General features: G+C 46.7%; 1 protein-coding gene across 1 annotated transcript in view; it reads right to left on the reverse strand.

Annotated features, from left to right (window-relative positions):
* Positions 1-14410, reverse strand: part of LOC118384199 (RNA binding protein fox-1 homolog 3-like) — a 49755-nt gene that overhangs the window by 12647 nt on the left and 22698 nt on the right. The window contains 4 exon segments of the mRNA XM_052519070.1: positions 5480-5519; positions 6546-6678; positions 13437-13490; positions 13601-13661. Of these exon segments, the coding sequence (XP_052375030.1) occupies positions 5480-5519; positions 6546-6678; positions 13437-13490; positions 13601-13661 (288 nt within the window).

The following is a 14410-nucleotide window of genomic DNA, read 5'->3' on the forward strand; positions in this document are numbered from 1 at the left end:
TTTCTGAAACTATCTGCCGCCATTGTCGCAACCCCTATTACCAGCCTGTTCAACCTCTCTTTCATATCGTCTGAGATCCCCAAGGATTGGAAAGCTGCCGCAGTCATCCCCCTCTTCAAAGGAGGAGACACCCTGGACCCAAACTGCTATAGACCTATATCCATCCTGCCCTGCCTATCTAAGGTCTTCGAAAGCCAAGTCAACAAACAGGTCACTGACCATCTCGAATCCCACCGTACCTTCTCCGCTGTGCAATCTGGTTTCCGAGCCGGTCACGGGTGCACCTCAGCCACACTCAAGGTACTAAATGATATCATAACCGCCATCGATAAAAGACAGTACTGTGCAGCCGTCTTCATCGACCTCGCCAAGGCTTTCGACTCTGTCAATCACCAAATTCTTATCGGCAGACTCAACAGCCTCGGTTTTTCGGATGACTGCCTTGCCTGGTTCACCAATTACTTTGCAGACAGAGTTCAGTGTGTCAAATCAGAGGGCATGCTGTCCGGTCCTCTGGCAGTCTCTATGGGGTGCCACAGGGTTCAATTCTCGGGCCGACTCTTTTCTCTGTATATATCAATGATGTTGCTCTTGCTGCGGGCGATTCCCTGATCCACCTCTACGCAGACGACACCATTCTATATACTTTCAGCCCGTCATTGGACACTGTGCTATCAAACCTCCAAACGAGCTTCAATGCCATACAGCACTCCTTCCGTGGCCTCCAACTGCTCTTAAACGCGAGTAAAACCAAATGCATGCTTTTCAACCGATCGCTGCCTGCACCCGCATGCCCGACTAGCATCACCACCCTGGATGGTTCCAACCTTGAATATGTGGACATCTATAAGTACCTAGGTGTCTGGCTAGACTGCAAACTCTCCTTCCAGACTCACATCAAACATCTCCAATCAAAAATCAAATCCAGAGTCGGCTTTCTATTCCGCAACAAAGCCTCCTTCACTCACGCTGCCAAGCTTACCCTAGTAAAACTGACTATCCTACCGATCCTCGAATTCGGCGATGTCATCTACAAAATGGCTTCCAACACTCTACTCAGCAAACTGGATGCAGTCTATCACAGTGCCATCCGTTTTGTCACTAAAGCACCTTATACCACCCACCACTGCGACTTGTATGCTCTAGTCGGCTGGCCCTCACTACATACAGACCCACTGGCTCCAGGTCATCTACAAGTCCATGCTAGGTAAAGCTCCGCCTTATCTCAGTTCACTGGTCACGATGGCAACACCCATCCGTAGCACGCGCTCCAGCAGGTGTATCTCACTGATCATCCCTAAAGCCAACACCTCATTTGGCCGCCTTTCGTTCCAGTACTCTGCTGCCTGTGACTGGAACGAATTGCAAAAATCGCTGAAGTTGGAGACTTTTATCTCCCTCTCCAACTTCAAACATCAGCTATCCGAGCAGCTAACCGATCGCTGCAGCTGTACATAGTCTATAGGTAAATAGCTCACCCTTTTTCACCTACCTCATTCCCATACTGTTTTTATACTGTTTTTATTTATTTACTTTTCTGCTCTTTTGCACACCAATATCTCTACCTGTACATGCCCATCTGATCATTTATCACTCCAGTGTTAATCTGCAAAATTGTATTATTCGCCTACCTCCTCATGCCTTTTGCACACATTGTATATAGACTGCCCATTTTTTCTACTGTGTTATTGACTTGCTAATTGTTTACTCCATGTGTAACTAACTCTGTGTTGTCTGTTCACACTGCTATGCTTTATCTTGGCCAGGTCGCAGTTGCAAATGAGAACTTGTTCTCAACTAGCCTACCTGGTTAAATAAAGGTGAAATAAAATAAAATAAAAAAATAAATTATGTGCAAATATTGTACAGATATTGTACAATCCAGATGTGCAAAGCTCTTAGAGACCCAGAAAGACCAAAGGTGATTTGAACATGTGTGAATACTTATGTAAATAGATATTTCTATATTTCATTTTTATCAAACAATTCTAAAAACATGTTTTCACTTTGTCATTATGGGGGGAAAAAATACTCTGTAACACAACAAAATATGGAATAAGTCAAGGGGTATGAATACTTTCTGAAGGCACTGTAACAGGGACTGTGTTTGGGAAGTCAGGACCTGTGTATTAATTTGCCAGAGTGGGAGAAGGAATTAAAAACTTCATTGGGGAGAGCAGTCATTACTCCAACTGAAAAATGAAGCTGTTCACCTACTGTTTTTCTATTAGCACCAATGGAGCATTGGCCCATCTCCATCCTACGATGGGTATATATATAGGTGGTAGTGCTGAGAGTGCTTTTTGAGGTTGGGTTCGGTTTCGGTTTGATTATTAAAAAATAATCCCGGTTTTCGATGACAATTTCTTTTATTTACATTAAATGCCCTATTTATTGTGGTGTAACAACACAGAATAAAACAATGAATAAAAGTCCCATGATGGTAGTGGTTTACCACTTATTGATGTTTTATTCACATGACTTTACTTTAATAATATATTTTAGTTATTGTGTAAATATTTTTGTTGTTGTTGAATTTTACCCCCTTTTCATGATATCCAGTTACTATCTTGTCTCATCAATACAACTCCCGTACAGGCTCGGGAGAGACGAAGGTCGAAAGCCATGCTTCCTCCGAAACACAACCCAACTAAGCCGCACTGCTTCTTAACACAGCGCGCATCCAACCCGGAAGCCAGCCGAGCCAGCCAGCCGCACCAATGTGTCGGAGGAAACACCGTGCACCTGGCAACCTGGTTAGCGTGCACTGCACCCGGCCCGCCACAGGAGTCGCTAGTGCGCGATGAGTCAAGGACATTCCTACCGGCCAAACCCTCCCTAACCCGGACGACGCTAGGCCAATTGTGCGTTGCCCCACGGCTGCGACAGAGCCTGGGCGCGAACCCAGAGTCTCTGGTGCCCTAGACCACTGCGCCACCCGGGACGCCCGTTATTGTGTACATTACATTTGTTTTATTTTACAACTTTTCTATTTCATTCCAAGTTCTATTGAGCTGCTGTCTGACAAAATCAATGTTTTAATAGTTCTTCAAAGTAAACAAGGCATACATTTATGACTGCTGAATACCAAATGTCAACCACTTAAATAATGTATTTTCAGGTAGAGATACCTCCCGAAGCAACTCCTCTCTCTCCGTCTTCTGTCTCTTCTAGTCCCTCTCAGTGCACCCACACAGACCGGACAAGTAGGTAGTTAATTACCCACGTTTTCTGCTCTAAACTATGTACAATATTGGCCTGTTGGAAACTACAACTCCCTCCTACACCGCACAGTTCGGGCTTGATCTGATTAATCTATAGAGTAACTGCGGAAAGTTGAGCTCACAGAAGTAAAAAGGGGAAAAAATAACCAACATTTCAGTGAATCGCTCAGCACTAATAGGAGGCTGGTAATAATACATGTTTTCTATTAGTTCAAAGGCGAGCTACACTACCGTGGAGATGGAATGTCTAAAGACTGTGGCCAGGGCTCTTTGGGGAATCAGGTCAGAGGGCAGATGGGCCAGGCGCTGTATTTGAGTCATCCTCCCTGCCCATGGAGGCAGGAAGTCATGGCTAAGGCCAGGCAGAGGAGTTCCTGTGGGATGGCCATGCCGTGGGACAGTGATGCTGATTACAGCAACAAAACCCAACAACACACAGACACAATAAATCACTTGCACACGTCAAATCCTGCCCACAACAGTGCAACGCACTTGTTATTGTGTCTAGTCCCAGTGTGTCACGTGCGTGCCTGACTGTGTGTATGAATATGAATACATCCATTCCTAATATTTATTTTGGATTTATTTCTAGTTCACCTTTATTTAACCAGGTAGGCAAGTTGAGAACAAGTTCTGATTTACAATTGTGACCTGGCCAAGATAAAGCAAAGCAGTTCGACACATGCAACAACACAGAGTTACACATGGAGTAAAACAAACATACAGTCAATAATATTGTAGAAAAATAAGTCTATATACAATGTGAGCAGATAAGGGAGATAAAGGCAAAAAAAGGCCACGGTGGCGAAGTAAATACGAAGTAAGTATGTACTCCCTGTGAAGCAGGGTCTCATGTTGTGGTATCATCCTAGATTATCTTTTTAATGGCAAGTGCTTCAGGACTGTTGAAATGAATGGAATTTGACTAGGTCATGACAGTGACATACATGGCTACTGTCTTCTGAATGATAGTGGAGGACAGAGAGGCTTGTGGGACTTGCTGTTGTTGTCACAGGAGATCTCTGGGCTCACTCCGGCAGTCTGAAGCCGTTCAGTGTCCGTGCAGTGGCCACTGCCAAAACTAATGGCAGTAGAGCACAGGGGGAAAGGCTGACGGCTTGAGCGATGGGGCGAGATACCCCAGGACTGGTCAGAGGGCACTGGGACCCAGGGCTTAGCTGGAGGTGAGGAGAGGAGGGAGGGAGGGAGGCCAAATGCCCAGGGCCGACAGGACCGCATTAAGCCACTTTTCCTCTACACTGTTCCCTCTGCTGGTGTCGCTAACAGCCACTCACAAACAGTGCTACGACATGGGGCTTTGTTTGAGCCATATATCATTGTGGAGTCCAGCACTTTTGTTCCCAGACACCGGCCCTTTGCTCGTATGCAGACAGGGTTAAAGTAAGAGGCAATCAGTAGCACTGTTGTCTGCGCCTGCTGTCATTTCCCTAATGCAGAGGACAGAGAGGCAGAAAAAAACGACAGATTCAAACGGCAAATAACATCCCCCCCCAAACGCTTGGACTGCTGTCAAACTGGGGCAGTCTGGTAATTTCAGCATTATCTCCACAGCGTCCCGCTTTTCTCTGTGAAGGGCAGCGTGCACTGGGGCCGGCCTGACGCTGTGTGTGCTGTGGCCCCTGCCTGCATGAACAGCCCCAGAGAGAAGCTTAATCCCTTAATCTTCCTCCGCTCCTCTTATCTCTCACACCGTGATGGCTTGGAGGCACACAGGCCCACTAAGGCCCCACACAGGCCCACTAAGGTCACACACAGGCCCACTAAGGCTCCACGCAGGCCCCCTGGGCCAGACAGAGAGAGAGGGTTGTCCCCACCCGGACACACAGAGACAGTCAGGCATGCATGCTCGCAAACACACACACACACACACACAAACACACACACACACACACACACACATAAAGGGCGGAAACAAGCCACCTCCAAAAGCCATTTTAAGGGGAGAGAAGACCGACTTGACACGGGACACTGAGCTGGGATCTGTCTGTTTGCCAAAGTCTGACATCATAGGAGAGAGAGGGAGAGGAGGGAGGTGCTGAGGGGGTTTTAAATTTTGTTGTCAGGTTTCTTGGCACGGCAGAGAGATGCCTAATCGACGCGGGCTTGGCAGAGAGGCAGGGGGAACGCTGGGGGCTGCAGAGATGGTGTTTTAGTCTCCAGGGCTGGCTGCTTTTGTCTGCTTTACTTCTGTTTCATCTGAGCACGCAGAGAGAGAAAGAGACAACGCTACTTACATAGATTTCTGCTCCGTAGAAGCCATCCTGGTACACCACTCTGTGAAATGAGAGAGCAATGGTGGACAGGCCTTAGTTCATCTGGGTTCTGTGCAGTTTTATATGCAGACAGATTGGATCAGCACACTGATGTTTAGAACCTAGCCTATTCCAATGAGAGCAAGTCAAGCAGACATCTGCATGGTGGAAAACAAGAGTGATGGAAGTGGCTCTGCACGTCTACAGGGTCAGCTCTTACCGGCTGCTGCGCACCACAAATAATGAATGACATATTAAGGGGGGAAATGCAGCCATTTCACAATTCCCATGAAATGTTCTGCTCTGGTAAAAGAAATATATATTTCCAGTCACTGCAGTGTTGTCAGGAGGCTACGGTGGAGGGGGGTAAAGGAGGAAGAGAAAGGGAAGGAGGGATGAAAAGAGGGAGCTCAACAGGGAAGGAGCACGGTCACATGATGCTAACATATAAATCCCTGGGAAGTCAGGAGAGGAGGTGGGGAGAGGAGAGGAGGTGGGGAGAGGAGAGGAGGTTGGGAGAGGAGGTGGGGAGAATAAAGGAGAAGCAAGGAGTTAGGGACAGGAGTGGAGAGGAGAGGATGGGAACGTAGAACCCAAGAGTGGGTGGGAGGTGTAGGGGACCCACAGTCCTAGGACCCGTCTTCATCACTGGAGCCCTCCCCTCCCCTCTCTTTCCCTCTACTCATCACTCATCGCCACAGACAGGCCCTGATCTAATCACAGATAGCCAGGCAGCCAAGCTAGGCCTTTGGTTAGCTGGACCTCTCCTCTCCCCTACACTCCCATTGCCACCCAGACAGGCAGACAGCCAGGCAGGCAGTGTGCAGATATAAGAGAGGAGTGTGAGGCTGAATGCTTCACATCAACCAGGAGATCATCACAGTCCAGTGAGATCTGCCCAGTAACATGCTATCTCTGCTTTCTATAGCTCCCTATGGCTTTGATATTCATCCTTTGGAACACACATCATACATGTACACACACACGCACACACAGACAGACAGACAGACAGACAGACAGACAGACAGACAGACAGACAGATACTCACGCTCCATAGGCTGGAATAGGTGGTGGTGGAGGTGCTGTGCGGAAGGTGTTGTACACAGCCCGCCCCCGGCCTCGCAAGTGGGCACCCCTATAGGCCACCGTAGCCCCTGTGGCCGGGTAAGGGAAACCTGTTACTGTGGAGAAACACATAGGAAGGAGGACTTTAGAGAGATAGAATGTTGGCATTGCTTACCTTACTGACAGAACGAACGCATTATATAAAGACATGTGGCAGTGGTTTCTCCTATGACAGAATACATTAGGGAAAGACAAGGAAACATTAGATGTAATCTTTTCTGGGTGTGCCTCATCGAGCACTCTCCCCTTCCCCAACCCACTGCTTTGTGCCGTACTCAGCAAGGATCCACATTTGCTGTACGCATCCTTCCTGACGCCGCCTGCCACCGCCTCCCTCGCCACCCAGGGCTAGCTTTGAAACAGAGCCTGGTAATGGATGCAATCCCACTAGTTCCACACCGTGGCTTCCACCTGGTTGAGGCAACAGTATGCTAACTGAGGGGGAAGGTTTTTCTAGGTTGTTGTTGGTAGGTAAGGAGCAGTGTTGTGTGGTGCAGTAGTCCAGACAGAGACAGGCGGGAGGTGAGCTGGATGTGCGGGTCCTGGGGGAGCACGGAGCAGATGGGCTGGATGGCGGGACCACTGAGATCCAAACATCCGGCTGACCAAATCCCACACCCCATCTGTGACTCCTCCCAGCCTATCACAGCCCCACGCTTTTACTCCAGCAGCGCTTAACAGAATATGGTGATGGGTGGGGGTGTTGGGGGAGGTGCCAGGGTCAGCAATGTAAGTCACCTTATGACATCCAGTGTAACAGCCACTTTACAATAGTGCATCTAAATCTTTTAAGGGGGGGGGGGTGAGAAGGATTACTTTATCCTATCCTAGGTATTCCTTAAAGAGGTGGGGTTTCAGGTGTCTCCGGAAGGTGGTGATTGACTCAGCTGTCCTGGCGTCGTGAGGGAGTTTGTTCCACCATTGGGGGGCCAGAGCAGCGAACAGTTTTGACTGGGCTGAGAGATCCCCAGATCTCTCCTTAACCTTCAATCAGCCCAGTCACTGTCTGATTACGAACTGCAGCGCTGCATACAAACACATATCGCTCTCTCTCTCTTTTTTTATTTATTTTATTTCTGTTAAGAATATTTTCAATGACGGCCTAGGAACAGTGGGTTAACCTAGGAACAGGAACCTAGGCCTAGGAACAGTGGGTTAACTGCCTGTTCAGGGGCAGAACGACAGATTTGTACCTTGTCAGCTCGGGGGTTTGAACTTGCAACCTTCCAGTTACTAGTCCAACGCTCTAACCACTAGGCTACCCTGCCGCCCCACCTCTCTCTCTCTCTCTCTCTCTCTCTCTCTCTCTCTCTCTCTCTCTCTCTCTCTCTCTCTCTCTCTCTCTCTCTCTCTCTCTCTCTCTCTCTCTCTCTCTCTCTCTCTCTCTCTCTCTCTCCTCCTGCTCTCGCCCTAGTCTCCCCCTCTCCTCTCCTCCTCGTCTCCATCACAACACTGCTACCCCATCACTTCTATTATTCTTCATCCTTCTCATCTCCCCTGGACTGATTCATTCATTACCGTGACATGTTTTGGGTGAATTCATCACAGGCCTCCAGTCTGCAGTGAGGCTGGGGTTTAAATGTGTAGGAAAAGGAGGAGGTGTGGGGCTATATAGGGAGGAGCAGGAGATCAGACATACAACACATTCATAACACACAGTGGAATCGCACCTAGTGATTTTACAGTAAGTCTGCAATGGAGTTATATGATACCTCGTATAGAAGCACTCCTATGCACTGGTATAGAATTTCTCCTGGAGGACAATGACCATTACGGCTGGCTGTATGTAGTGTAATGTAGTGTTAACTCTGCAGGTGGATGGGATTGGGAAGCTTCCTAATGAACGGTACACACCAGCAACCCTGCTGACAGGGAGACAAATTAGTGGTGCTTTTAAAAACACGAACAGCCAGGTTTAATGTCTGACGCCACTAACATCTCCCTCCATTAGGGGCTCCACACATATTCAACGCCTGCATCTCATTTGGGCGGGAAACGCCCCTATTTCCTCCAGAGCAGCCAGGGCACTTTGTTTGCTGCCGATGCAGCAGCAATAGACTGGTAAGAATCACAAGGTGGCCCTTTCGCTTTGGTGATTTATAATGCTGACCTTGACATTTAAATGAGTCTCTTTTTGGGAGTCTGACATATAGGCTCAGCAGCTAAAGGGCAAATACAATCCTCTCATATTTTCAGTGGTGTTTTTTTTCTCCCTTGTACAAATCGCTAGCATTTTTGGGGCTCCAAATCTTCTATTTCCTTCTTTTAGGTATGGGGGGGATGTTGTATTCAATCTGCGTGCTATGATATATGTGAATGTAAACTCATAATGAGTTGGCGATAGGCTACACTGCTTCAATAATAACCCATAAATCAAAAGCTGTTGTCACACTTTGGTAAACCCATGAAAAGCAACAACAGCTACAGCAGCGTATGGGAGCACAAACCTGGTCTAGTCACCAAAGTCAAACACCTTTCTGAGAGAGAGGATGGATGGCTGGGGGAAAACCGGAGTAATGTGCTGGAGGGCGACAGGGTCACACCGCACCTCATATGTCAAATGTGTCAAGTTGAGGGAAGCTCAATACCTTTACACAGCAAGCCAGCCAGTCGGACCTAACCTCTCCTAATCCTGCTCTGTGCAAATGATGGGGTCAAAACCAGCCTTATAAAAAAACACCACATTTTTCACAATGTTCATCACTGTAATGCGTCCTGCTCAAATACATCTGTGGAATGAGCACTTAATCTAAGGGGACCCAAAATTGCTTAATCTAATCAAGCCACAGGAGCTTAATTATCCCCTCAACAATGAGAGGATCTGTCCAGATATATTAAGATGGCAATTAGCCTTTCTATTCTGTCATTTACTCAGCTGGTGGCTTTCAGACGGTCCACACCAAACTTCACCTTTGGAAGTGAAAACATCAAGAGCTCCACTCATCTCCTTCTATCCCCTTAGGAATTAGTAGTAGAGAGAGAAGAAGGGTCTCTCTTACTCGTACAGTGCTTGTTTGAAATGGATTCCCCGATTCGTGTAGGCAGGCAGAGCTGCTTGGTTGCTGTCCATGGTCCTGAAATTGACACACCATGCTATAGACTAGGAAATACACCACTGAAATACATGCAAACATCATTCATGGGTTGAGGTATTTCATAATATTCATATTTTCATAGTAATATAAATTTCTCCCTGAAAATGTCTTTCTACGAAAATATCCCCCATACAATGCTATCTGTCTCTGCCCTAACATCCCCCCACCCCCAGTCCATTTGAGTGGGAACCTAATGCGCCTGCTGTTCACAGGACCCCTCCACAGCCCCCTTACTGAGGGCTCCAGGGAAGGTTTGGGTTGCAGGGGAGAGGAGGCATGAGGCAGCCGAGGACACGGGCCCGGGGGTACACACCACAGGGCTGGCGCCGCCACTACCACAGTCACCACCATGCAGCCTCCCATCAGTAGGAGGAGCCAGTGTACCCTGCCAGAGGTTAAGAGCGGGGAGACTGCGTGAAGCTCTCATCCCTCATTCTCCTGAATGGGTTTTGAGGACAATAAACCTGTAGCGCCAGGACGAATGGAGACGGAGTGCGCTGTCACCACGCCACGATTTATGGCTCCCAATTTCACTGATCTCCCGCACAGAAATGAGGACTGATAAACAGTGATTAATCACCTTTACATCCCATTTCACTCCCACCCAAAGTATATTAAATGTAGTCATGATTATTCAAGAATAACTCCATGGATGGAACCACTAAAATGTGCTTCTTCATTCGGGGCCATAACAAAATGATCAAAAACATGGTCAGCTGTTTTTTAAAGGCTAACCTGTTGGATCCTAGTTAGGTTTTTTGTTACAGAAATGTATCTCTTATTTATGTTTCCCATCTCCCCAGCTGGCAAGCATATGTTGTCGTTTAGGCTTGGCAAACTTCAGTGCTATGTCAAGACGTCTTGAAAAATTAGCAGCCAATAAATCACCATCGCCCCCCGCTTCCCCTGTCTGGAATGGTGGTCCACATTCCCTCTGATTTATTACATGATTTGGGCTAGTGTGCTTGTATGTGTGTGTATCTGTGTGTGTGTGTATCTGTGTGTGTGTGTGTGTGTGTGTGTGTGTGTGTGTGTGTGTGTGTGTGTGCGTGCGTGCGTGCGTGCGTGCGTGCGTGTGTGCGTTTTGTGTGTGTGTTTATACGTGCTGCATAGGTCAGAATATGTCTGTATAGAAATGTGAGAATCTATGAAAAACTTTGAGTGTTGTGAATATATATAAACATATCTTGTATTAATTTGTATGTGATCTGCATGATTTTGAATGCATCTGAGGAATTCATGAGGAGTGTGTTTGTGTGTGTGCATTGGGAAAGGGATGATGTGTGTGTGTGTGTGTGTGTGTGTGTGGGGGGGGTGTAATTGTCAAGGGAAGATGGCGTTGGAAACGGGGGAACGGTGGGAGGAGGGTGAGGGGGTCTGGAGATGAAATAAAAGTGATAGATGACTGCTTTCTGTCATGGACAGTTATTTAGAGGTTCGCCGTAAAGCTGTCCGGGGAATGAACAGATTTTAGTCTAATGAGCAGAAAGGAAAGCCGTTAAAGTGGCGCGATGTGCTCAGCACTTCTTCCAAATGAAATAGTACCATTTCCCCCTCATTAAAATGCAAAGGGTTCATATAACATACAGCAATAAATGTGGCATGTAGAGGGAGAGAGATAGGGAAAACCCCACTGAGCTTGTCTCAAGCCTCCATTACCCTGACCATGAGGAATACCAGCCTTCGACAGGGAAGGTGCCAACAATATCGCTCACTCAATCTCCCTTATTCGGTTAGCTCTGTAAAAGTCAATCTGGCGCACTTGGCAAATCCATCCACGGCAGCAGCCTCCCCAATCTGATAACAGTTGCTGGGGCGGCTTGGTCTTAAAATATTTTTTCCGGCTTTACAGTGCACACCCCACAAACAATTGTTCAGGCTGCCTCCACTCTCTCTGTGAGGCTTGGATCATCCACTTCTTATCTGGCCCACAATTGTATTCCAGATCCACTTTGATCTACAGAGAATTGTGTGTTAGAAGCAGGTTGAGACTGAGCCAGATTCTAATAAAACCAGTGGGTAGATGTGAATTGGGTCTGTCTGATAGAAACACTGCTAGAGTGTAGTAGAGTTAGAGTGGTGCTAGAATAGAGGAGTGTAGTAGAGTTAGATTGGTGCTAGACTAGAGGAGTGTAGTAGAGTTAGAGTGGTGCTAGACTAGAGGAGTGTAGTAGAGTTAGATTGGTGCTAGACTAGAGGAGTGTAGTAGAGTTAGAGTGGTGCTAGACTAGAGGAGTGTAGTAGAGTTAGATTGGTGCTAGACTAGAGGAGTGTAGTGTAGTTAGTGTGGTGCTAGACTAGAGGAGTGTAGTAGAGTTAGATTGGTGCTAGACTAGAGGTGTGTAGTAGAGTTAGATTGGTGCTAGACTAGAGGAGTGTAGTAGAGTTAGAGTGGTGCTAGACTAGAGGAGTGTAGTAGAGTTAGATTGGTGCTAGACTAGAGGAGTGTAGTGTAGTTAGTGTGGGGCTAGACTAGAGGAGTGTAGTGTAGTTAGTGTGGTGCTAGACTAGAGGAGTGTAGTAGAGTTAGAGTGGTGCTAGACTAGAGGAGTGTAGTAGAGTTAGATTGGTGCTAGACTAGAGGAGTGTAGTTAGTGTGGTGCTAGACTAGAGGAGTGTAGTGTAGTTAGTGTGGTGCTAGACTAGAGGGGTGTAGTGTAGTTAGTGTGGTGCTAGACTAGAGGAGTGTAGTGTAGTTAGTGTGGTGCTAGACTAGGGGAGTGTAGTAGAGTTAGAGTGGTGCTAGACTAGAGAAGTGTAGTAGAGTTAGATTGGTGCTAGACTAGAGGAGTGTAGTTAGTGTGGTGCTAGACTAGAGGAGTGTAGTGTAGTTAGTGTGGTGCTAGACTAGAGGAGTGTAGTAGAGTTTGAGTGGTGCTAGACTAGAGGAGTGTAGTAGAGTTAGAATGCTGCTAGACTAGAGGAGTGTAGGAGAGTTAAAGTGGTGCTAGACAAGAGGAGTGTAGTAGAGGTAGATTGGTGCTAGACTAGATGAGTGTAGTAGCGTTAGATTGGTGCTAGACTAGAGGAGTGTAGTGTAGTTAGTATGGTGCTAGACTAGAGGAGAGTAGTAGAGTTAGAGTGGTGCTAGACTAGAGGAGTGTAGTAGAGTTAGAATGGTGCTAGACTAGAGGAGTGTAGTGTAGTTAGTGTGGTGCTAGACTAGAGGAGTGTAGTAGAGTTAGATTGGTGCTATACTAGAGGAGTGTAGTGTAGTTAGTGTGGTGCTAGACTAGAGGAGTGTAGTGTAGTTAGTGTGGTGTTAGACTAGAGGAGAGTAGTAGAGTTAGAGTGGTGCTGGACTAGAGGAGTGTAATAGAGTTAGATTGGTGCTAGACTAGAGGAGCGTAGTAGAGTTAGATTGGTGCTAGACTAGAGGAGTGTAGTACAGTTAGAGTGGTGCTAGACTAGAGGAGTATAGTACAGTTAGAGTGGTGCTAGACTAGAGGAGTGTAGTAGAGTTAGATTGGTGCTAGACTAGAGGAGTGTAGTAGAGTTAGAGTGGTGCTAGACTAGAGGAGTGTAGTAGAGTTAGAGTGGTGCTAGACTAAAGGAGTGTAGTAGCGTTAGACTGGTGCTAGACTAGAGGAGTGTAGTAGAGTTAGAGTGGTGCTAGACTAGAGGAGTGTAGTAGAGTTAGATTGGTGCTAGACTAGAGGAGTGTAGTAGAGTTAGAGTGGTGCTAGACTAGAGGAGTGTAGTAGAGAAGGATCTCCTACCAGCATACAGTTCAGGACCATAGACAGCTCCCACCACAGGGTTCAGCTTCCAGCCTATGGAGGGAGAGAGAGAGAGAGAGGGAGAGAAGCCCAAACTAGTAAATAGTGTCATTCATGTACAGTATCTGAACAAAGTTGTAGCTTAGACAAGAGGCAGATCTTACCATTTGTGTACGGGTTGGCAATTTTTTTGTTTGTCATCACTCTTGCTGTTGCATTATTCACCTGTTCCCCCCCAAAAACAAAATGGTGCCACAGTTATAACATACCCTTCCAAAAGGCAGACCAAACGACTGGCAGAGAAATACCACACAAATTCAGTAAAATGTGTCAGAATTATGCAAATTACCATAGAGGTTCACAAGACTGGAGAGGTTAAAATAGCCAGAGGAGACAATGGCCTTGAATCACCTTTACATGAATTTATTCCTCATTTACATTTTCTTTTGAGATGATTCAATTACTGTAGCAAGTGGGAAAGCATGCACCAATTACCTACGGATATGAAAGAGAAAAAGCCAAAAGCAACACAGGTAATTGGTTGGATAAACAAATGGATTCAAAAGAAAAACAAAAAGACAGACAGACCCCTTAGATTTCCTCTATATTGACCTGATGGGAATGACTGAATAGGGGCCTTCATTTACAGTAAACAAGACCAAATGAAGAAAAATAAAATAAAAAAATGGTCAAGACCACATGTCAACAGGGTGTGTTGGTAGGTAGTAGACAGGTCTTCTTTATCCAGACGTGACAGTGAGGTCCTTATGGGATGATGAGAGCATGCATTCCCTCTCCAGTCATAATGATGAACAACTTGCACGTCCATCTTGACATGTATGGATTCCTAGTTCCGCTGAGTGCTTCCGACACATACCATTATGCATTATGCATGCACACACACACACACACACACACACACACACACACACACACACACACACACACACACACACACACACACACACACACAC

This window comes from Oncorhynchus keta, chromosome 5 (genome assembly GCF_023373465.1).
Source record: "Oncorhynchus keta strain PuntledgeMale-10-30-2019 chromosome 5, Oket_V2, whole genome shotgun sequence".
NCBI classification, from domain to species: domain Eukaryota; kingdom Metazoa; phylum Chordata; class Actinopteri; order Salmoniformes; family Salmonidae; genus Oncorhynchus; species Oncorhynchus keta.